Genomic DNA, 24,640 nt, shown 5'->3' on the forward strand with positions numbered 1-24,640 from the left:
CAAGAAACTTAGGAGTAACTTCAGTTTGAACTGAAATAATTTATAATGCATTTATGCAAGTCGTTTTTACTAATGCGGTCCTTTTAAACTAAAGAGTTGTGTTGGGAAGCCCTTTCGTATTGCCATTAATTTAATGCTGGGATGAAGGAATAGCTGATCCTTCTTATAAGAGTAGAAAAATAATTATAAAGCAAAGACTCCTATGGCAAACTGCCACACTGAAGACCATAAACATTTTTGATTTGCACAGAGGCATCACATCAGCTTGAGAAAAACAAACAGAACAAAGCAAACAGAAATTGCTAGACCTTGCTAATGAACTGTAGACAACAGAGGAAAAGTGATTTTAAAAAAATGATCAGGTATACCTGTGCAGCAAATAATGATTATTTTTCTGTGCCTGAGGTTTTATCTTTCTTTCCTCTTTCCAAAGATCACTAAGAAAAGGGCAGTAGCAGGGGATAGGATGTGTGTACCTGTGCCTGTTTCTTTTCACGCACGGGTGCACGCACACACACACACACACACACACACACACACACACTCAAAATCTTTCCACTGGCTTTTGATTTTTAGTAAGTCATTTAACTCAACTGGAAGAGAATCTACAACTTCTTGCTTTTAACATTATAAATATTTAAAATGTTATAAAATCTATTGCAAAAATGTACATTCAGTGGTTTTATGAGGCACAGGACCTGCTAATGTATTTTCAGGGAAGCTTGCGTGTATTCTGTTCTGTCCACTGTTGGACAGTGGTGGAGAATCCAGGGGCTCACGCTTAATTGCTTGAAGCAAGCAGGGGTTTTTAAATTCACATGGCATTTTGAACACTTCATTAATCTGCTCTTTCTCCTCCCCTGAATTTGAGCTGTAGAAGTGGCTGTAGCAAGCTGTATGTGGCAGGTCGGGCATGCTTTCCAAACACATGGAGGAGTTCTGAGGGCAAAATGGGGCCACCTCCTTGTTCCGTGAACCCTTGGAAGCTCTGTTCAAGTTCAGGTTGTTGGGATGATTGGTTATGATGCATTGCCAATTGTGGGGCGTGTAAAGGCAGTGCCTTGGCTTCTGGCAAGGCAAGGCTGGCTCGCAGAGGTCCGGTTCTGTCTTGAGGTGCATTCTGTTGGGATAGCTGGATGCCTGCTTCCTCACCGAGCCACTCTCATCCAGCCAGGCTCGGCTCTGCGAAAGCAGGTAGTTATCGGCAATGTTTTCAGAATCAGAGTCGTATTCCGTTTTGATAGGCATCTCCAAGGGAATGGCTGTGTCATAGAGAGACTCTGAGGATATTAATGGTCTCTGCAGCTTCAGATGGTCTGTTGCATAGCTCTCTGCACAGCGCTGTGGGAGCCCCGAGTAAGACTGGCCATTGTCTGTGCTTCCCCAGTGGGAAGGACAAGTTGATGCCAAATTTAAGAAATTTTGGTCTCTATTGTAGAATGATGCAGCTCTCCTGTTTGGACACATGTTCATTCTCTGGCTCGTAGAACAAGAACTCGTGTTTCTTAAAGTCCAGCTACTGTTTGTGCTGCAGTTGTTTTGAATGCCCAAAACTGATGTGTTAGAACTGAGGGGTTCCTCTTGTGTAAAACACTCACCATTAGTATGAGGCTCAAACTTCACTTTTACATTATCTTGTTCATTCTTCACTGCTGCCCAGTTAAGATGCTTCCACTGGCCCAGAGTTTCAATGGCACTGTTATAGGAAAGCCCCTCCAGGTTTCCTTTCAAACTGGCAAAACCACTTAGTATCTTCAGTTGTTCATCTTCTTCCCTTTCAATAACAGTAGAAGGAAGAGGTTAGTCAATCAGAGGTTTCTAAATGGTTGTTTTCTGGGATACAGAGTGGCTCAACATGCATTACAAGCCATACACTGTCCTCAATACAAAACTCTTACACTCTTGTGCACTCTCTTTGCATTTGCTTGAGAGAACAAAAGAGTGTCCCTGCATCTGGGTGTCAATGTGTGTGCGCAGCTAATTTTCTGAGGCATTGTTTCATTTGAATTCATGCATTGGTCTTCTATTTCAGGCACACAGTTCAATAAAGTACGGCAGTACAATACAGTAATCCCCTTACACTTTTGTTCTTCCCTTAAAATATATCTAAATAATATTTGTGTGTAGAAAATTCTAGAGATAAAATACAAGTAGTATCTTAAATGAGATATATATTTTGTTAACAAGGAGTTATTTGGACACATAAGAGCTTTCTGATCAGAGTGATTTGAGGGAGAATCGTGGGGGTTCATTGCAAGAACACAGCTGAGAGGAAATAAAATGCCCAAATTAAATGATCAAATAGTCACAGATGTTCATATTGGATATAGGTTAGTTTCATATGTCTAACTTATTTTATGTAGCCTTTTGTTTTCTAAGATGGCCACTAATTAATTTTCCATGACCTCCAGCTGAAGTACTCAGCATTGAAGAAGAACACTGGCAGAGAGTGCTGTCTGAGCACTTCCATGCCCAAAGCAGCTGTTTTCAGAACCTGGCTCCAAATCCTGAGATTTAGGTCTTGAATTCGCTAATGTGCTGATTCCCAACTCTGCGGGGCAAGTACTATGAAACCACCTCATACCTCTCCAAACAAGATGCAGATATCTCAAAAGACAGACATCTCTGTGGATGAAAAACTGAAGAGCTACTAAGAGGTTTAGAAGGCTTTTTCTTAGTTCACAATAGAACTTTTTCTTTGGGTATCGAATCAATGTGCAAGAAAAAGATCTTCCAGTAGAGGGAGTCCATGTTGTTACAAAGAGAGAACATCCCACTGTAATAATGTACACCGTGAAGGAAGAAGATTTTCTCTTTTTCGTTTTTTTAATGAGGCATTAAATATTTTCAGTACTCTCCCAAATTTTCTTATTTTTATTACTGACAGTATCGAGATGCAAATGGTCTGATAGAAGTTTGCTGCAGAACATGCTTCTCAGAAAATGGTTAAATTGGGAAGCACAGGACTGAGCAAAATGTAATTGCCAAAAAAGTTATACCCCCAAATGAAGAATTTTACAGTGAAATAGTATCCAGTGAAAATTCTCAAAAAGAATCTATGTTTCCTGGAAGAGAAGCATACATTCTAACAACAGAAAAAAAAATGTTGTAGCAAATACAAAGTCTATTACAGAGTAAAACAGTACTGAATATAATCACCAATCACTCTTGTAATGCTTCAGTCTGTGGGAACTATCAAGCACAAAGGAAGGATTTTAATCACTCTGAAAGCAAAAATGCAACTAAATAAACATGCTTAATCACACAAAAACAATTTGGAAGTAGAGAAACTAATAAAATAAACAGCCCCTTTTAATCTGCTTCTTAACAGAAATTCATTCCCTGACACAGCAAGATGATGTTTGTGCCCTCCCAGTAAAGGTAAAAAGCCAGCATCCTCAGATGGGAGCTCCCCTGCTATCAGTGTGGATCTGGGGAGATACACCACCTGCAAGGAATATCTATTCTAGAAGTGCAAAGACTTTTTTCATTTATTTCTTCCACCTGCAAGGCATTCTGAAGGAAAAAATCTGGGATAACAGCCACATTACTAACACTTGGCCAGATGGTGGCTGCATAAAACCCCTGGTCCCTGCTCACTGAGTCCACTCTCTTATCTCTTCTGTCAGACCAGCCTGAAGAGGTACTTCAACAGGAGTTCAACAGTACTTCAACGAGGCCCACAGGAACTGGAACAGACAGTCCCATGGGAGAAGGATGAAAAGCCCATTTCGGAGGAAAGGGTAAAACTCATCCAAGAACTCCTCTCTGAATGCAAATCTGTGAGATTTACATTCTGTGACTGGGACCACAGGCATCTAGATGTATCTGTCTACAAGCATACAATGAATGTTATTTCCCTTCTTTAGATTATGTTGCACATCACAACTAAAAACATGAGCTCAACTGTCTTACATGAAGGAAATATTAATAATCAAATATTTTCTTCCTCTCTTAGTGTATATGTATTCTCAACTTCAGAAGAAGAAATGGCTGAAGACAGAAAATAAATATTGTTCAGGACTGTAACAGTCATTTCATATGTTCCAAGACAGAAATAAATTTCCCTATCATCCATTTCCATATCAAGTAAACTAATTTTTTCTCATTCAGCTTTTCTTTTAGGTCACAACAGCCCTTTGAAAGATTTCATACAAAAAGAGTACATCCTTTTTCCTAATTTTTTTTTTCTTTTGGTACTGGAAAATATACTTACTTTAACATCTGCTGTTGGGCAAGGACATATTCTGAACAACCACTTCGATACAGAAGTTGAGTATTAGCTTGAACCCAGACCCAGTGATCTTCATTTGTTTGTACTTTGACTAGAGAAATGCCATTTTCTCCATTAGTCTTTGCTATATAATTTAAAAGAAAATAGATTTTAATACAAGCAGTATTATTTTTTTGTTCCTAAACTGCAAATGTTCAAAGATTTCTTTGTTGCCCTAGAAGTGTCAGCATAGGAAAGTACAAGGCAAAATATGTCACAAAAGGAAGCAAATTACATCTTGAAACCAGAATTTGAAAAGCCTGGTAAGGCACTTCAACTGTAACCAAGGATTTTTCAGTATTACTCATTCCTTCTAATATTTTCTTCTCAGTAGTGGTAGTAGTAGTAGTACTATACCCACAAAAAAATTTCATTAAAAATGGAGCTATAAGAGAGGAATGGTTTAAAAGACATTAAATATTTCTAGCAGATATGACAGAAGGATGAGTACAAGTCCACTGAAGATGAAGTTTCCCAGTGGGGTAGACTTACCATCAAAATTTTATCCATTGTAAAATCTGAAATAGAGCCTAGACTCTCATAATTTTTCCGCAGCCAAACTGTGGAAAAGCATGAGTCAAAGCTGTGGGCACATCATGAGTTTTAAAAACAATGCATTCTAATTTTCCTCTGTTTTCTATTCTTTGGGGAAAACTAACATTTGTAACATATCATCCAGTTTTCCTAAAAGAGGGATAGATATTGTTATTAATTATTAGGATTTTCACATAAACTTATGAAATTCAGTACTGCCACTTTTAGGCAAGCATACATCGAGTATTCTTTTACTAACATTTATTTACTATTTACCATGATTGTTTATTTCTCTATAAATTTTCTGCCCTCTCTGAAATCACAGACTGATTCAGTAGTACCTTTTGAGGTGGACAATATTTTTGTATTTTTTAAAAGAGGAGGTGTTAGGGAGAAGAAGGAGAGCATTGGGACCAAAACCTGAAAAACCTATCAGGAGAAAATAAAAGACGAGGTTCTTGTTCCATAAACTGTATATAATCTAGAAGTACTTAGCAGTACCTTTGATTTGGTTTTCAGCTATCTGTAATGCATTAGTGAAGGCAGCACCTTCATGGTGATTGTTTCTTCCATATAATTCTGTTGCTTCACACAGTCCTGAAGTGCCTTTTGAACTGGAGCTGTAGAGGGCAGAAAATGTGGAAAATTCTATGTCAGTGAATAACAACAGTAGAATCACAGACTCCTAAAGATATGATCTTCAAGCTGGTGACCAGCAAAGGCGTATGGTTTAAGCATGTAGGAACTAACACTAAATAATTATGTTTTTCCTGCATCATTTGGTTGCTCAAACTAGTGTGTGACTGGAGTTCTGTATTCAATTAAGAGGAATGCTTATGTTTAGCAATATTCTGCTCATGACTTACTATATCTGGAAAAATAAATTTCATCTGGAATTGAGACAAATACTGTGTACATTCTTCTCTTCCTATTCAAGTTACATTTGAGGTACGTACATCACAGTGACCAGCAATGCATTTAAGAGTTAGCATGACTTCAAATTATAATAGGCATCATATGATTTGAATGTATTTCTTCCAGTCTTTAGTTTAAAATGCTTGAATCAGGGCTTGAAAAGGGTGCAATGTCTGTAGTACTGCATTACAAATGCTTCCCTGCATTAAGAGCATCGGGGGAAAAGAAAAAAGACTCTGTAAATCTGCCCACCATCCTTGGCTACCATGCTTCAGGCCTGAAACAAAGGAAACACTGAAGATAAATGGCTTTGGCCACTGTCCAGTCAGGTAGTAAAGCACTTCTCTATTAGGAACTCAGTTCTGATCATCAGTTAATTTCACCTGGGCCGCTGGAAAAACTAGCAAGTAGAAATTACTTTCCAACTCTATTCCAAAAGCCTGAATAGTCCATTATACCAGACTTCCAGCAACTTAGTTCTTCTCAAAAGGATGTATGTGCTAGAACCACATTATACATCCAGATAGTCAGTCCACACATACACAAGCATAATCTAAATAAATGCCAAATTATGATACTGTCAGTCATACTGCCAAGCATTTTGCTTCACAGCAGTAGAACTCATTACTGTAAGGTTGTAAGGTTGTATTTAAGCAAATAAGGGAAAATATGATCCTAGTCCCAAACATCAAAAAAATCTGTCATAAAAGAGTAACAAAAATAAGTGTTAGGAAGGAGATGAGTCTGAACACAATCTGTCCAGATCTTTTGTGATTGCTACCAAATGATCACCCCCAAGCCATTTAGTGCAATTGTAAACGTACGTGTTCATAAAACTTCTGTTGAAAGATAAATGCACACACCAAGTACAACACATTAGCTTCTTTGTGAACACCCCCCCCCACACGCACACACATTCAGCTTTCTGAAGTTTTCCTTTTCCTTTGTTTGTTACCAAAATGCTCAAGTCGAATTGTGTTAGAAGATACTGTAATTAGAAACCTCGCAGTACAAATACTTCTTATTTTCCACATTTACAGCTAGTAGACTGGCTTACTGTGTTGGCAACTTCTGAAGCTAAGAAAGATATCCTAATGTTCCATTTATAATATAAAATTTTATATATTGAAATATAATACTTAACATGTATGATAAATAATGTACAATATATGGCATCATCTTGTATTATATTATGTGATAGTATAGTAATTGTATTATATTTATTTTGTATTTAATAGTTAAATCCAGATAAATTATTCACTTTTCTAAGAACGAATTTTAAATTGAGAGATATTTAGCATAATTTGTGGTTTTTACATGCTTAATAGCCATAATTTTCACTAAACACCAAAAGATTAATTTGTAAATACTTTGTGTTCGCTGCTGCTGCATCATCAGCTTTGTGTTTTGCTCTCACAAGCAGGCTTTTCATCTTCATCTCTGTCACAGAAGGGAGCAGAAGTGGTACCACTATGCAGAATAAGGACAGCTGAGGTGGCAGTACTGTTCCTGATGAGGACTTCTTCCTTTGTCCAAAGAGGAACTTTAGTTTGCCTTGGAACTGCATTGTCTGGTATTTAAAAAACAAAACAAACAAACAAAAGCCCCAACAGCAACTTAAGCATTTAGTATAAACGTTTAGTATAAACATTTAAAATACTGATACAACCTATGGACTTTGTTATTTAACACCAAACCTGGTTTTGAGTCAGGGATTAAAACTAGGAATTTCATTTTCTTTTTATAATTTAAACCATGCCATTTCAGAGACAGGGCGGGTGGGGGTTCTATCACCAGTAAGATGAGACTTTTGAGGCTGATTGAGTTTTTTTCTCTCTCTTGTGTACTCAGAAGTTCTGCGTTACGTTTTATTTGCCAAAATGGGCCATGTACAGTGGTGCAAACAGTTGTTTCCTCTCCGTGTCACTGAAGCTGGAACTATTATTTTTCCATGCTCTGTTCTCTCCAGCAAGATGGTTTCTTACTTTCTTTCCTCATACTCTGCATTTTCTCTGGGGAGTATACAGACTGGCACAACCCAAGGACTGTGCAGACAGGTGCCCAAGGTAGCTGGATACAGAGTGCATAGCTTGGAAGGAACCGTCCATCCCTGCCTCAAATGTCTGTGCAGTCAGAAGGCAGGGATCAAGTTAACAGCAAGCTGCTGCCTCTCAGTGAAACAGTTAACTACCAAAAATGCCCACTGAAAAATCAGCCCGTTTTGAGTTAGGCATTTTCCAGAGCTAAGAGATTAAAGCAGGGATGCAGAAATTATGGCTTTTAAGACCCACAGCCTTCCAGCAAATGAGCATCTGAGACAGAACTTGCATTTCCCAGTCTCATGCTGATCATTCCATTCTCCTTGCATGTGCTGGAGTTTTCCCTAAGTAGAAAGAGCATTGGTCTTTGCTAAGGAAATGGAAAAGAAGTGATTTCTAGAAGTTAAATGCTCCAAGTACGGAGCATGTAAGAGACTTTCTAATTCTGGGTTATTATTAAAGGATTCTTTACAAAAGTTAGAAACAGATCATTATTTTTCCTTCTCCTTAAAGCAAATACTTTGGGATTAAATGTTAATTGTTGAAATTCAGACTTGCCACCCTTGTGCTATGCCCAGTACAAATTGAGGACAGATATTGTCAAAAAGAGCTTAAAACATAAAAATTTTTAAAGTCTTTAAGTTTCAAATATTACAACTTTCTTTTCTCCCATCACTCTTTACACATCTTAATAATTATCTGTAGGTGTTTCTTGTTAGTGCACAGCAAAAGAAAAGTGCGTCCTTTCCATGGATTTGCACAATATTTATGCTGAAGAATTTTTAATATGAAGTAATTAAAATCTATTATGTCATGCCTACAAGTGAAGTTGTACTTACAAGGAATCCAGAAGTACTGTCCAACAAGCAGCGAACTCGACAGATGAAACAACGAGTTAAAAAGGAAGAATAATCTGTTGTCATGCTGTCATTCTCTTGTGCTTTGAACAATTTACTGAGAATATATTCTTCTCCTAGGAAGAACAGTGGAGGCAACATATATCAGATCACACTAAGAAATAATGAAAATGTTCTGTAGCCAATTGAGGAAACTGTTACGGAAATTGCTAAAAATTGCTTTATGGATGGGTGATTATTCAGTGGTGTCATGTATGGATACATCTGCACATGCTCTACCAAAAGAAAAATAAAAGCCCTGAAATGGGATTTGGGTGAGTTTCTTCAGAAATTTGGACTTTATTTCCTGAGGTTTTTGTGATTTTTAATGATGCAAAACAGGGTAACAGATGTTGCTGGTTTTGAGATCAGAGATCACAGAAAATGCATTAGACAGGAAAACAAAATAAGGAAAAATGCTAATTCTAGGGAAAAAAAAAAGCAAAAAAATGGATAGAAGATGATTAGCTAACGTTCAACTGTTGCGCCTCCTTGGTTTTTTTGTACAAGTGCACAGTTCTTGAGATATTTCCCAAAAGACACAAGTATTTATACAAAACTGTGAACTCAAGACCTGAAATTCTCCACAATATACATTACAACAAAAATTCCAAATATTTGTATATCTTACTATTTGAAATATTAATGCACGTTATTTTGCTTGTTTCCTGCATATTTCCTACAAAATCTTGCAAAGTTCCTCTGATATATTTATAAGACTCTTGTAAAACACAGAAACTGTTTTACAGGGAATGCAAGAAGTTCCACCAAAGTTTCATGACTGTGTTTCTGAGGACTTCGTAGAGATTGCTAAAGGATTTCTTTCAAGTTTCTCCCCACTCATCTGGTGACCATACTTCCCAATTTACTTCCTCAATTACTACCTCACCTTCTGGTGAAATGCATACATTTTGCTGGGATTAATAATTCTTTATAAGGTTAACAATCTCAACCTGATTCTAAGTTCTGTAGTTGTGGTTTCAGTTTAATACCTCATGTAGGAGAAACCTTGAGCGCAGGCATCCAACTCCCATCCTAGGGAAGTACAGCCTCAGAGGAAAAAGTGCACTGCTAAACCTACACATTCTTCAGAAGGCTCCTGTCTATACCATTTTGTATGGGAAAACAAATGGTAGAAAGTGATGCTGCCACAGTGGTTCTGTACAGAAACCTTTTGCATGAGTGAGAAGACTACTGATGTCCTGATCTGTTGTGAACTAAAGTTTGGCAGTATGAAGAACTGATGCTGCTCTTTCTGAATATGTAAGAATACATGTAGGCACATTAGAGAAAAGTAAAGAAAACAACTTTGTAGCACCAGTGGCACACTCTGCCTTAGAAATGCCCAGGATCAGGAAGAAACATAATCTCTGAGACAATAAGATGAATAAATGGCCAGTATGCATCTTTCCAGTGAAGAATTTGACTTGACATGGTACTGACATGGGTGTAGGTGGAGTGCAATTCTACCTCTGTACAGTGGTGCCTATGTTTCCAATCAAGATACACAATCCCACCTGTTTCTGACTGTAGTTGCTGTCCAGACAACATCTGGGGAGGATTCATGGCCCAATGCAGTTGTCTACAAAAATCCTGGCGGTCATCCACATGAATGTAATCATATATGTTTTGGTGCATTACATCAGTCTGAAACAATTACAACAAGGAATGTTAATTAGTAACTGTAACAGGATAGCCACTTACTTTAGATTGATACTTTGCTTAAAATAATGGCAGGTATAGGACACCTTCAGAACAGTTTGATTGAGAAAAGTTGTTCCAGAGGCCCCTACTTCTCAACATCTGCTTTTTCCCTTCACGTCCTAAGATGATTTTTTCTATTCTTAGCTCTTTTGTACATATGTAAAAGTGAGTAATAAACATCCAACTAGCAAGTGATGACTAGCGGCATCCCCCAGGGATTTATGCTGGGACAAACCCTCTTTAATTTATTGACAGAGGAATCATGGGATAGAATGCATGCTCAGCAGGTTTGCAGAGGATACCAGCTGGGGAGGGCAAGGCAGCTCCGTGGTGGGCCATAAAAAGGAACCTCAGGAAGTTCAGCAAAGGCAAATTTCTCTCTTAATTTTGGGTACCCCATGAAAAGAAAGATATTATCATATCAAAATTAGCCCAGGAGAGTGCTGTCAAGACACTTAAAAGAGTGGGAGCACATGCAGGAGAGAAGAACAGGGTTTGTTCAGCCTTCAGATGGGAAAACCACAGAAGAACGTACTGCTGTCTACATCAAGCAAGTAAGCAGGGGAAGAGAAGACAAAACCTGACTCTTCTCAGAAGAGCAAAGTGAGAGGGTAAGAAGCAGCAGGCACAAATGGCAACATGGTAAGCTGGGATTTAATAATAAGCGGGAAAAAATGACAGTCATGGTGGCTAAACACTGGAACACATCTTCCAGAGGGGCCATGAAACTCAAAGCTTGATCAGTCCTGCATCAACCTGTTCTAGCTCAATGTGCTTTGAGCAGGAGGTTGGACTAGAGGACCTCAAGAGGTCCTTCCCAACTGTATGGAAACAACTCTATTACTCTGTGACTTTAGAATATATTTATTACACACAGATAATCAACCCAGAAAAGCAGCACCTGATACTGAAATTGAAAAGAAACTTCTAGCTAAATGTTGGTTTTATAATGGATCATTGTTCAGATAACTAAAGCATTATAAAAGGAAATTATAAGATATAAATCATCACCTATAAATCATCACCTGTCAGATTTGCCAAAAAATTAGTCCGAGATAGTTAAATAACCTTATTTCAGTAAGTATATGTCTAACCAGCAGTAGAAGGATAAGGTGGATAAGGCAGCAAAATACAGTGCTGCATTTAAAAATAATAGCAGAAGTTATGATATTGACAATATGTATACTGACAAGAAATGTCAGTAACTGGGTATTCTAAGTATTTCTCAATATATTTACCTGATGAAACCCTAAATAGTCCACAATCGTCGATGACGCATAGAATATCATTCCATCTGCACTCACCACCAAGGCAAAACCATTCAGTGACTGAAAAAGGAAAATAAAATACTTTAAAAGATAATCAGAAGATAAAGAATAAAAGTAGTATGAATGGAATAATTTTAAGAATATCCTAGGAATGAAAAAACTCACTCTGCAAAAAGCTAGACGCTAAATTCCTTCCTACCATGAAAAATGAGTAACAACCTGGATAGACTATGCTTTCTTTCTCTTCTAAAAAGGTTAAGTTAGTTAAATACAGTATAATGACCATATTACAGTACTAGTTTATTGTCTGCTTAATTGTCTGCATAATTATATTTGCTCATTAATTCATAGAATTAAAAGTTTAACAGCAAGTGCCAACTACTTTGTTTTTCCTTTTAATTTTAAACTGCACATTCCATAATAATTGCTTAGAATGTATATGCATTAATACATAAAATATAATAATATCCAAAGGCAAAATTACATATATGTGCTGTTGTAACTATGACTTTAAAACTGGATCTGTATTTTTGTATGACTTTTTTCTTAAGCTTCTATAAAAATACAAACATAGCATAATTGCATAAATGCAATGAAAATAAAAAGTAGGCAATAAATACCTCACTGGTATAAAACAATGTTTAATCTAGAAAAGAGCTATATTAATTCTTACACACTTGGTGATGCAAGGAAAGCAGCAAGAGAAATCCAAAATTGAGGATTAAATCAAATACAAATCCAAAAATTAAATACATGATGCAAATGTTAAGATCATGCTGCATGAGGACTGACTAATTTTGCCTCTCTCCCCTTGATAAACGTTTGGTAACATATCTCTCTACTCCAGCAGGCTTGCATTCCAAGGCAGTCTAGACCCTTTCATGTGGTGGTTTTGAGGTCTTTGAGACTGCAGCTCAAATAGCTGTTGCTGAAATACTGTTATATTGTTGTAATCCTTGCTTCACCTTACTCTCAATTTACTGATGTGCCTATTAATCCTGAGTTAATCCTAAAACATAGTGAGGACAGATTTTCAATTGCTCAGTAACTAGATACACTGACATATTTTTGTGAGCTTGGTTCTCTTTTTGGTTCCTAAATAAGGACCAGATTTCCAAGACTGCTTGAAAGCGGTTCCCACTGTGACAATGGTGGGCAGAGTTTCAAGAGTTCAGTGCACAATAGACTGACCTCCTCAGAAGGTTTGGCTCCCATCATAAATGTGGAGCACCTTTGGAAACGTGGCCCCGTGGGACCACACTTGGCCAGAGGCTCTGCGCCTTGAAGAGCCCATGAAACAATGACTTGAAGAGTAGTGGAGAGCCTTCAATGGCTGCAGCAGCAAGTGATTCAACCAGGTCAACACTAACCATAAGTCAGTGCTAAGAACAGTCAATGGCAAATCTTGTTTCGCTCCAGGTCAGCTCCATAGGTGATGATCCTTTGCAGAATAAGAGCGATCTCTGCCTTGCTGTGCTTGTGTTGAATACTAGTTATCCTTGGCAACTCTTCAAGCGCAAGGACTTGCTCAACTGGTGCTATGTCCTCCTCTAAATAATGCCCAAATTTATCCTAGCATCTCACCAAACAGAAGATGGTACGCCAAAATTTCTGCATCTTCATATCTGTGCCTCTCACTGCACAGAGAAGAACCTCCATGGATGGTATCTGTCATATACATTTCCAACATCAAATGGAGAGAAGAAAGCATTTTTGGCATCTTGTCTCTTTCACAACAATGAAACCATCAGTGATGTGATGCTTGGAATTTTATCACATTTGGAACATCTAGCAGGTCATTTAATTTCAATAGACTAAAATTTTTCAGAAAGATAACTGTAGGACACTTCAGGGAGCTCCTTTTTGTCTGTGGCTCTTACGTGCATATTCTGGAAGACCTCAAGTCCTGCCCATGAAACTGGACCAGGTAGAAGTTAAGAACATTTTTAAAATGAAAGAAACATGCTTAATTTTAAAGAAGTTCTTAAGCTACGCAAAAACATACACCAAGCCCTACCTGGAAAAGCTTAAACAATGACCACAAGATCTGAATATTATCAAAGAATCCTGTACATTATCAGGCTGAACATCCTTAAAATGTACCCTCCATTGTCCTGCAGGCAAGCTGGAGTTTTTCAGCCCCTGTAGGAATATCTGCCTTTGTCAAGGATTGCTTGTATGAATCAAGAGATAAATTTGTCTATTCAAAAAATTAGTCTTCAGTGTATTGCTATGTACTCTTTAGCCCTAGACACATATATAAGACATCAGTTTACCCCTAAAATATAAGACTTGACCCCCCCACAGTGGAAAGCAGGAAGGTTTTTCTTTACACTTTTTTTTTTTCACAGATCTAGAGTCAGGCTGGACTAGGTGCAGCAGTTTCTGAAAACTGGAAAGGGAAATGGGACCATGTGTATTTCCAAGGGTTCAGGTCAGTGTACTGGCAACTACATCTGTGAGGTTGGAGGAGGTATTAAGAAAGAGGTGGGAGAGAGGGAGGGAGGGAGGGAGGAAGGAAGAGGGAAGAAGTAGAGGAAAAGTTCAAGGAGCCATGTGTTTAGGTTATGCTAGAAACAAGTGTGGATTTGAAGCATGTATGTAAATGAAGAGATTTCTAAACTTCCTCTTGTTTTGTTTTCAATTTGTTCTCAAAATGCTGGTGTCCTCTCCTGATATCTCTTAAATAAGCACCCCCTGGTTTTCACCTCCCCAACTGCACACATCAGATGCTTTGCACTGCAAGCAGGGAAAGCAAAATCCACTTTGGTGCAAAAACAACTTTTATGGAGCCACATGACTCAGTTGAGGATTAACACAAATTCCATGTCTCTAAATTCATTTTAGCTGGGAAACCTGCTGCTTCAGACACATTAAAAAAAGACAAGCTGGATATCAAGTAAAACTTTATACCAGTGAGTCTCATTCATGCCTGCAAATTCTTCTGCTTTCTCAATATTACCCTAAACTGTAGTTCAGTGGAAAAACAAACATCTGTAAAACAGAAGGCTCTCAATAGAGTCAAGGCTGGGCTGGAATTTATACTTTTCTTATCTACTTACCACAGGTGAGGATAAGGAGGAGGGTGTTTCCCTCACATTACCCACCCCAAGAGGGTAACAGTGGTTGCAAATCTGTGGTTGAAAATCAAATACCTTTTCCAACCTCTCAGATAAATCTCTCAGGTACCAAATACAATTCCATACTGAAATCCTTTACAGTAACACTGCATAGAGATTTTTCCATTTTTCTGGCCAGAAGCCTACTGACTTGTTAGACTGAGTAGGAGAGACAGCTTCAGTCCACGAGAATGAGTGAAAACTATTCCCAGCGTTTTTGTTTGAAGTTGCCATGTCTCATATTAAACAGCACAACAAAGTATATGGCTCCACTGATGATTTTTAAATATTCTGAGTCATTGAAATAGAATTCCCAGCAACAGCTTTCTCTCATTCTCAGTGCACAGGAGGCTGCACAGGTGTGTTGTGTCAGCAGCCTTGTGCCTGGGTAATGCATAACCTAGGGAGATGAAACAGGAAAGAGGACTTGGACCAGCCTCATACCTGTGCAGTTCACACTCCCTAAAGAAAGCACATATTTGCCCTGAACATTGAGGGGACGGCACAGAGGAGTAATGGCAGCTCTCCTCATTTCAGTTTAATCCTCTCAGAAGAAATAATGAAAAGCCTAAATGGGGCTGTGGTATTTAGGGAGAGGGAATCAACCAAACTCCACAACTCAATGTTGGTGGTATTTGTTTTGCATACAAGAAGTGTGTTTCAATTGGTAAAGTTCACTTGCATTCTAAAATTCTTTTGCAATATTGCATATTCTTACACATGCACAGAGGGTCACATGCACACATAGAAACAAACACACGGAAGTATTAGTATGGACCTTAAAACTTTTACAATAAAAAACAACTAACTTCAAATCTGCAAAAAATACATGGTTTTAAACTGACATTTGGTAAACCATATGGATTCAATGACAGATGGAATTTCTAATCCAGGATAATAGCTGAAACATGTGAGACAGACTTAAGTATGTATTGTGAACATTTGTTTGTTTGTATTTGGCTTTTTAAAAACACTTACATGAGTTTTCTACATTGTACTTAAAAAATGAAATCATGTGGGACTTTTTTCCCAAATGAAAAAAAAAATAAAAGAGCTTGGCACCAGATAGGGGCCTGTGTTCTTTTGAGAAAACATGTACATCCAATTATGTACTCACGAAAAGCTGCACCTGCTACTGAAAAACATAAAAACAATTAATCTGTCAGTTCAAAGAAAGTATGATATTATTCTGGTGCCTGCAGTAGCTGTGAGATGAAAGTTATCAGTTCCTTCCATTAAGAAGTTTTTGAAATTTTATTAGTCAAGAGATTCTCTTTGGGAATGAAGGCAAATATTTTGAGGAAGATAGGACTTCCTTTGGCAAGATCCTTTATATATCCTGATTTTTTTTACCCCTGGTCTCATAGCAGAAAATCAGCCAGAAAATACTTCAAAGATATTTTGGTCAAGGTCATGGCATAGTAAAAACAAGGAGGAGGAAAAAAAAGAAGAGAGAGAGAACAAGTTCCAATGCACATTTCTCTTATTACTCTTCCTTGAAATAAAGGAAAATTCACTAGCATTAAGTCTCCAGAGACCATGTTACTATGGCTACTAAAGTACAACAGTCAAGGCCTGCAGCCATGCCTTACTTTGAACAGATTTTTGAGTCACGCAACTTGGGTACTAAATTTCCAGGGTCAGTTGGCTCGCAGTTTATCTGGAACAGCTTCATTTAATAGTGGATCATGTGGTTTTTGCATCCTATGTGGGATGGGGCCATTTTTTGGGGGGTGATCTAAATAAGTAGCTATTTAAAAACTTTGGAAATTATACGGTCTCGTGAATATAAGGAGGAAAATGCAGACAGTTAATCGTGTCCTCTGTCTTAAACTGCATTGTTTAGTGAATCAGTATTTCTTTCCACTTTAGGACTCGTAGTTACCCTTGTCAAAAACCCCTCTGAGTCCCTGAGGTTCTCTTCATAAGCTACAAAAGAAAAAAATAATTAAAAAACCCAAACTGTTGCAGGACCCTGAAATAAAAAACAGCATAAAGGACTATTCAGAAATACCATATCTGGTGACATCAGAACATGGCCTTTACTCAACAAGTATAGTATCTCTTAGCTCTCTCGACTCTTATGTATTTCTTTGGTATCTACAAAGCAACTTCAAAAGGAATATTTCTGTGAATAAGCACTATTTCGTGCAAAGGAGAGTGGCAGAATGGTTTTAGCATTCAGTTTTGATCAAGGGTTTGCGTGTACAGATTAAATTTCAGGCAAAAGAAACAAAACAGAAGACAAATTTCCATCATTTGAGCCAGGGAAGGAAGTACTAGCTGAAGCCTACAGACATGGAGTTATATGGGAAGCCTTTTGGAGAGAAAGTGCACTAGCTAATAAACTGGTTTTCATAGACAGCAGAAATGTTTGTTTTCAAATACAAAGAAATATGTATATATGACTACTATGCCCCTTTCACTCCTCCTGTCACCCCACATAAAACAAAGTTTATGTTCCTTATGTGTCCTTTACCCTGGATACCATTTCAGGCTTTTTTCAGTATGGAAATTCAGCATCTAGTGCTGCACTACCAAGATCAACACTTTCAATGATCATTCACAATGCCAGACAGATTTGAGCCCTGGCCCTCCCATTTTCCGTCAGAGGGAACAGCTGGGCCATCTGAAAGGCACAAATGATTGTGAATCATTCAGCTTCTCATTATTCTATTTTTCAATATCCCATCACTTCCACGAAGGAATTAGGGAAACCTTGGAGATGCTTGTTTATATACGTGTCCTCAGTCTAACAAGGGAGCTGGAACACTGTGGCTCGTCAAAGAGGCAGCAGTCAAAACCGGCCTCCTGGAAATCTGTTAGGAAAATGTAAGTCATTGGGCTCCGGTAATTGTGAGCTATAAACTTTCAAGAAAACATAGTAGTTCCCTGGAGGGTGAGATTGCAATGTGTGCACACATGTAAACACATTTTAAACCATGGTGATGTTTTTTATATGCTTGATATGTAATAAGTATTGGACGCAAGCAAGAACAACCTAGCCTTTGAAGTTGTTTTGAATGCACGATGCAAAACTGTAAATGCAATTTTTCTTCCATTATACATTCCTTCCAAACTAAGCTTTTGTAACAAAGCTTGCTTAGTCTGTGTCAAGTCCTTGGGACAGGGCCTCTCTTTGTTAACCTACACACGAGTTGCTGGTCCCCAATGAACCTGGAGCCTCAAAACCAACTACTCTGCCCAAGATGGGGCTGAGAAACAAGGGCTGAAGCATCAGTTGACTTTGTTTGTGTAGAAAGTTGATGCAGTACATACTAGAAAGAGATGCATCCCCATTAAATCCCTTTTTTTCCACCAGTACTAAGCACTGGAAAAGAGACTACAGACCATGCTTCCAGGGAGGAGCAGTACTGATGACTAATAGCTTAAAGATAAGTTTTGTAGCTTAGGGAAGATTTTGTTGATGCAAAAGTGAATTCATGGGTCAGATTGAATACCTCAATACAAATTTGTTATATGGCATGCTTGTTCAGAATAAAATAATATCACGAAAAATGTCTTCTATTGATGACAATGTTTGGTGGATTTTTTTCAGGTCTAGCTGTAAAACTTTCATTCTTCTTTCCTTAGCATTACCATTTAGGATTTCATATGGAAAGCAAGAATATGAATGCTACCTGAGGTTAAAAGGTGGTATACAAGCACTGAAGACTACTTAAAATCATATAAAGAAGAATATTTGAATTATTAATTCTAAAATTGTTTGGGCAAAGCACATTTTATTTATGAATTCATGAAAGTTATTAAATTACAACATAATCATTATATCTATTTCTTTAGCCTCCTCATTAATCATGATGTCTAATTTAAAATTGTGCTCTACTAGTGATGTCAATGCTCTTGTCACAAATACTATGCCTGGGACTACACTTGGAAATAGAAACCGTCTTTATATTGATTCATGCAGTTTCTCATTTCACTTCCTCAAAAGCAGATGTTGTATTCACAGATGGAAGCAAAGCTGGGGCAATATCATATCTTCAGTGCAAGTTCAGCTCTTCATCCTTTCTGAATTCTGCAGCTGTTCTGAGCTTTTCAGTCTTCTCTTCAACAATTTCAATATAGAAAATGCAAGCCTGATTAATTCCATTTGAGAAGACTCAAAATGAAGCATTAATTGCTCACTACTCTGCACTTGTAATAACAAATTTAGTTAGGTAGACTTTGAAATAACAAATGTAGTAAGATTAGGCATTATCTTTCACAGAAATAAGTTACTGAAAAGAGTCTCAAATAATATTTATCCAACATGTTGGACAATTAGACATATGTAAGTACCAAATGTCTGGATTTTTTTTTTCAGTGTTATTTACATGTAAGTGCATCAAGTCCTGAAGAGAGGAAGCCGTCATAATATTCCATCCACAGCTGACTTTTATTTGTACTTGCAAACTGTTAATGGGGATGAATGGCAGACATCTCTTTCTGTAAGGAATCAAAACCTAAAAGAGACAATGTTGCAGACTATATACTGAAAACATAATGTTATGTCCTAATCTCAGAGCACTCTTTTTCTGTGTATTTAGCACTATATATCCATTTTCTAACATGAAATTATTTCAGGGGGTGGGGAGAAGAGCAAAACAATCTGTATTTCACATTCTGTTAGATAATATATGCTAAACCAGCCTTTTAAAACACTATTTCAGGTCAGCAGAATTTTCAGGGAGAATGGCATTCCTGAAATTGACTCTGGGAACAGTTTTACTTTGCAGGTAATCATCTTTTGCACGTTTTGTATTCTGTAAGTATCCTGTATCAAACACATCCTATCCCATTCTGACAGCAGGGGTGAATCCTGCTATAAAGTCATTGTGCTTATCCACAGAGGCAGGCAATGCTCTCTCTAATCAAAGTATCAAGTGGATGACAGTGGATCATCTGGAGAGGGATAAGGATTGAAAGTTAGAGACAAGTCCTCTAACCAGCAGCAATGTCTGCAGATCTGAAGTTGCATTATAGGCTAAATGAATCCTTCCCCAAGCCTCTTCTGCAAGCCCCTGCTTTGGTTTGAGCATTTAAGTTTTATTAACCAAGACAGACAAAAAGTGGAAGTGGAATGTATTCAATATTTCTAGTAAAATATGTAGAGGTTTTTTTTTTTTCAAAACCTCCAAAACAAAATGAGTGCAAATTTGTGAAAGTTCTAAAGACTGGACACAGTCTAGCCTGGACCTGCTTTCTTGCTCATCACTTCATCTTATTGAGAAGATAGCAAGGCTGCAGCTTGTGAGCTTTTCTGAATTGAGAATGAGGAATACACTGAAAGCAAGTGTCATCTGTGAATACAGTTTAGGCTCCTCATTTATAATTTCACTTCAACCAGTTGTAGACAAGTTAAACAATGTAGAATTGCAATTATTTAAAGTGCATTTCTATTTCTTCTATGTTTTGGGTTGGTTTGGGGTTTTTTTTTGCAATACATAGCTATGCCATCTTCAAAACGTTTCCTCAAAAGCAAATGCAGAAATTGGTATGAAATTAACATTGTGTTATGATTGCCTGAATGCAGGAAGTCAGCTCTAGTAGTAGACTAAGTCCTGGTGCATCTGTATGATGCAGGGCTCAGATACAGATACCAAACCTATTGACTGGTGGAAATAGTTGTCAAGGATTAGCTCTGAAGTCAGCAAGAGGAAAAAAAACCTAACAGAGCTGAAATGGGAGAATATGTTTTGTTGAGGAGGAAGTTATGTGGCCACTGGACTGTCTCCAAGAGGCACCGAAATAGCCTGAGCAGAAACAGAGGAAGCGGCTGTGAAAAGTGAGCTCGGGTGGAGCTGGCTGTGATGAACAGTCTGGAGACAGCAACAGCAGCCTGAAATTCAGAGCTGCAACTGTGCCCAAAGCTTATTGACTCTTCACCTTAACACTATGGATGGACAGCTGCTCTGTTCACTGGTACAACTACAATTTCTCAGCTAGCCCTCCTCATATGACAGCAGGTTTGCCTGTCTCCTGACAAATGGAAGACACGTTTTTTCCTGATGCCAGCACCAACCAGAGGATGATACCTCTCTCCTCACCACACACCTGTGCTGACTGCCTGCTCCTCCTGCTTGGTCACACTAGACATAGGCTGCTGGCCCTGATTTTCCAATCCACTCCCAGCTTGTTCCCTCTCAACTATAATCTGTAGTTTTGCATTGGAGAAGCTAGATACTAATTCTCATCAGCCCAACATGTCACAAAATCTGAAAAGAAGCACTTACTGGCATTTTCCCTTTCGTAAAAAGGCTCCACACAAGCTTCTACAGAAGTACCTATTTTTCCTCTTCAAATCCCTCCATAAAACTCTTGCAAAAGTCCTGGCAAAAGCCAAGCTTCTCAGACACTATGTGTGCTGGCAATTGTGGTTACCATTTTGTTCATTATTTCCACACAGTTTTGCCCATCAAAATCCATCTTGTATCACTTTTCTCATAGTTAGGCTGAAAATCAGGAGGGAGGGAATAACGTGATTTTGTTTTTCTCTGTCCCCCTGTCAAGCTGGATGGTGCCACCTCCTGTATTTCAGAAACCTCAACACTGAGACATCATCGTGATTGCTACAGTTGTAACAGTAGCACTAAGGACTGGAGGAGAGAAAAAAAGGAATTTAGCGGTCCTGGCTTTTCTATCCAAATTTGTTAGAGGAGAAGGAAAAAAAAATAATAAGAAAGGAATAAGCAAGAACATTAGTTATTTGTTTAAAGGGCAACAGAAAGGATGCTTTTTGCACAGAGCTGTGGCCATGCCAAATTTCAAGTCTGGATTTTAGAAATATGCCTATTTGAAAAGAAAGAAAAAAAAAAAAAAAGGGACCAGGGCCTCTGAAATGTTCCTTTGTATTTTGCCTATGCCTGGCAAGAAAAAAGTGAATGTACTCATGTGATAAAACAGCACTCCTAACTCCATTTATGGGTTTTTTTAATGGATAAATTCTCTGTAAGTCATCCCAAGTGACTAATGTCAGCTTAAATCATGTCATCTAAATTACTGAGAGAAGGTTCATGCTTGAAAACAAAGGAAAGCAAAAGCGTTGTTTGGGTAACTTTAAAAAGTTGAATTAACTGGAAAAAAAAGCACTAAGACTATGAGCTTTTTATGAGAATTTTGTATTTTGATGGTCTGGTTTTAAACCAGTAGATTAAGAAAATGAAGCACTGTATGATCATCTATCAGGATTTACTTTAGAAGGACTGTGCTAGGAGAGTGTCAGCACTATAGGAAGCTGAAAAGGAATTCCAGACCAGAATAAACCAAAAATGTCTCTTTCTACCAGTTTTTGATTCCTGAAGTTTGTGCCATGGTCACAGATCCATATAATCTCCATGCACTTTGTTGGACTTGCAATTTGCCTTTTCAAGTTTAAATTAAAAAATAACAGGAAGAGGAAAAATCTCTGTCTCTCAGACTGAAATTCAAACTGGAGTACCTTTTTCAAGAGCACAGTTTTATCAAGAACTGATTACATAAATCAGTTTGGAAGGAGGAAGTGGAATTACACTAACAAGTTTAAAAAAAATGACAGGAAACCAAGTGGGAAAAGGGTTTCCTATGTTATTTCCTTATGCAGAGTGAAGAACAGCACCAATAGGATGTTTTCTAATGTATCATTTTCCAACTCCCTCGGAATGAAACTTGAACTCTAGTTCAAGCTGTTAGTAGAGGCCACTGAGATACATGTTTCAGTGCCAAAATGGGCACATTCACCTCTCCAAAGTAACTCCCAGGAAGATTATTTTTTGCATCAATTTCTAAGGTAGCAACATAATGTTAAATAACATGCTTCAAACTTACATTGTGTCAAATCCTAAATCATTCGCTTGCATTAAAAGTCTGACTTTCATTGGTTTTGATTAAGAAGGCTTGGGGTCTATCTGGTATTAAAGCTGTCAAAGAAGGACCTTGTTGACTTTGGTGGGAGCTACCAAGTTAGAATCAAGTAAGAATTTCCAAACCTGTGATATGGAATTAAGAAATAGACTATAAAGAACTTGTCTGGGTGACAAAGTGCTGGTTCTGTGTGATACAGGACCTCTATACCTGATTGTGGTGTAGCTTTGCACCAGCAGCCAATTCCAAGGACAAATGCTGCTGGTTCAGAAGCTAAATAACCTGAAGTGCCTCCTCGCTGGTTTTGCTACTTACAACTCAAATCAGCAAAATTTGTCTGCATGCATTGGTGGAACAAAAGCATCCCTACAAAACATGGAAGCTCAGGTTGAAAAACTCAACTTTATATGTTTAAGTAGCTAATGTAATGAAGATAGGATTATTAACATCAGTGGAGAATTATAATGGTTTGCAACATCAAGCCTAGCTTTCATGGTTTTGAAAGTGTTAGTAATTTATTTTTTAAGTAAAGGACCATATGAGTGCGATTTTAACATATTTAAGGTGCCAGGCACCACAGTGTCTGTCTAAAAATTTAAATAAGCAGTAAGCCTCTCCAGATCCACCTGCAGAACGTTCCTGCCCTCAAGCAGGCCAACCTCCCATGCAACTCTGTGTCTTGTGAGAGTGACTAAGGGTGCCCTCAGTCTACTCATCCAGGTCCTTGATAAAGGTATTAAACAGAATGTACAGTGTCACTGAAGAAGGAGTATCAGGACAGTCTTAAGACTGGCATCTTCAATGCAGCCATAAAGAAAAACATGAGACAAGACCACAGAAATGTTATTCCTGTGCACTGAAGCATTAAGAGTAGAAGACTCATGGATCCTGAACTGTACAAAAGTGTGGCTTGGAGAATCCTGAAAAGCAACATAGATCTTCTCTGAAAGAGTCTGAGCTGCCAGTGAGAATGGAAATGACAAAAAAGGCCATGTCTGGCCTTTATCAATATTCATCAGTGAGAAGGGGGCACAATAGAACCAGGCAGACTTATTCCACTAGCATCTGTTCAGGAGCTGCCTGCATTGTCCATTTTTCTTTATATTTATTGTGACATTTTAAAACACTATTGGTTATAAAACACTATTTTCACACCCAAAAATAATTATGTCCACTACATCTGGAGACAGAGATGCCCTAAACCCTGTGCTTCAGCCTGCAAGAGAATAATAGAAGACCTACAGACATAACAAAGAAGAAAAGAAAGTCCATGAATGCACCTCCTTAGCAGCAAGGTTTGAGACAGAAATTTGAGCATCAATTATTCTTCCATGACAAGCAGAAAAACTGCAGGAGCAACTGTGATGTGGTCAATAAAGCCCAAGTGACAATTTTAGCAGGGTGCTGCTTAGTGCACAAGCGCTGGCTACCCAAGGAGCAGTGCTGGAGGTGATGATGGGGTGATACTTGATTATGTGTCATTAAAAAGCAAATCCATATAGAGCCTCCCTCTTAATAGCAGGCATTTAATTCTTCCAGTGATCAGTGACTAGTGTACCACAAGACAGTTACACATCCATTTGGGATGGGCAATTACCTGCACCATAGTGTAGACTCTGAGTCTGGACTTCAGATTACGAGCACAGTATAGCTGGGGGGAAGAGCAGGAGGTGGCTAACAGCCATGAGATGAATCCTGCAATCAAGGCTATTGCCTAGATACCCACCAGTGATTCATTATTTCTCCAAGTCACCATTTTATAGTGTTTCTCCACCCCATCACCCCATAAACTCTATCTGGATTTGTTGACTGCCAATACAACTTATTTTCCCCTTTTTCTGGTTATGGGTTTGGCCCAGTGTTCCTTAAGTATTCACTTACAGGCTTTAGATACTGAATGTGGCCCTTTCCTGCCTGAAGGCATGGGGCACAAGGGTTGCAAAACCACCTGTCTTGGAAAGTATTTTGAAAGTGCAAAGTTGAAAATCTTTACTGCACTCAAACTGTTGGAATGTGAAGTCTCAGAGGACGGTAAAGATTTCAAGAATGG

General features: G+C 38.2%; 1 protein-coding gene across 1 annotated transcript in view; it reads right to left on the reverse strand.

Moving 5' to 3' along the window:
• Positions 1-654: 654 nt before the first annotated feature.
• Positions 655-24,640, reverse strand: part of AHRR (aryl hydrocarbon receptor repressor) — a 63,184-nt gene continuing 39,198 nt past the window's right edge. Inside the window, exons 4-10 of the mRNA XM_062500458.1 lie at positions 11,600-11,689; positions 10,175-10,304; positions 8,601-8,734; positions 7,093-7,292; positions 5,309-5,427; positions 4,217-4,358; positions 655-1,774 (exon numbers count right to left, since the gene is read on the reverse strand). Of these exons, the coding sequence (XP_062356442.1) occupies positions 655-1,774; positions 4,217-4,358; positions 5,309-5,427; positions 7,093-7,292; positions 8,601-8,734; positions 10,175-10,304; positions 11,600-11,689 (1,935 nt within the window). The remainder of the gene's footprint in view (positions 1,775-4,216; positions 4,359-5,308; positions 5,428-7,092; positions 7,293-8,600; positions 8,735-10,174; positions 10,305-11,599; positions 11,690-24,640) is intronic.

The sequence above is a fragment of the Cinclus cinclus genome, chromosome 1, assembly GCF_963662255.1.
Source record: "Cinclus cinclus chromosome 1, bCinCin1.1, whole genome shotgun sequence".
NCBI classification, from domain to species: domain Eukaryota; kingdom Metazoa; phylum Chordata; class Aves; order Passeriformes; family Cinclidae; genus Cinclus; species Cinclus cinclus.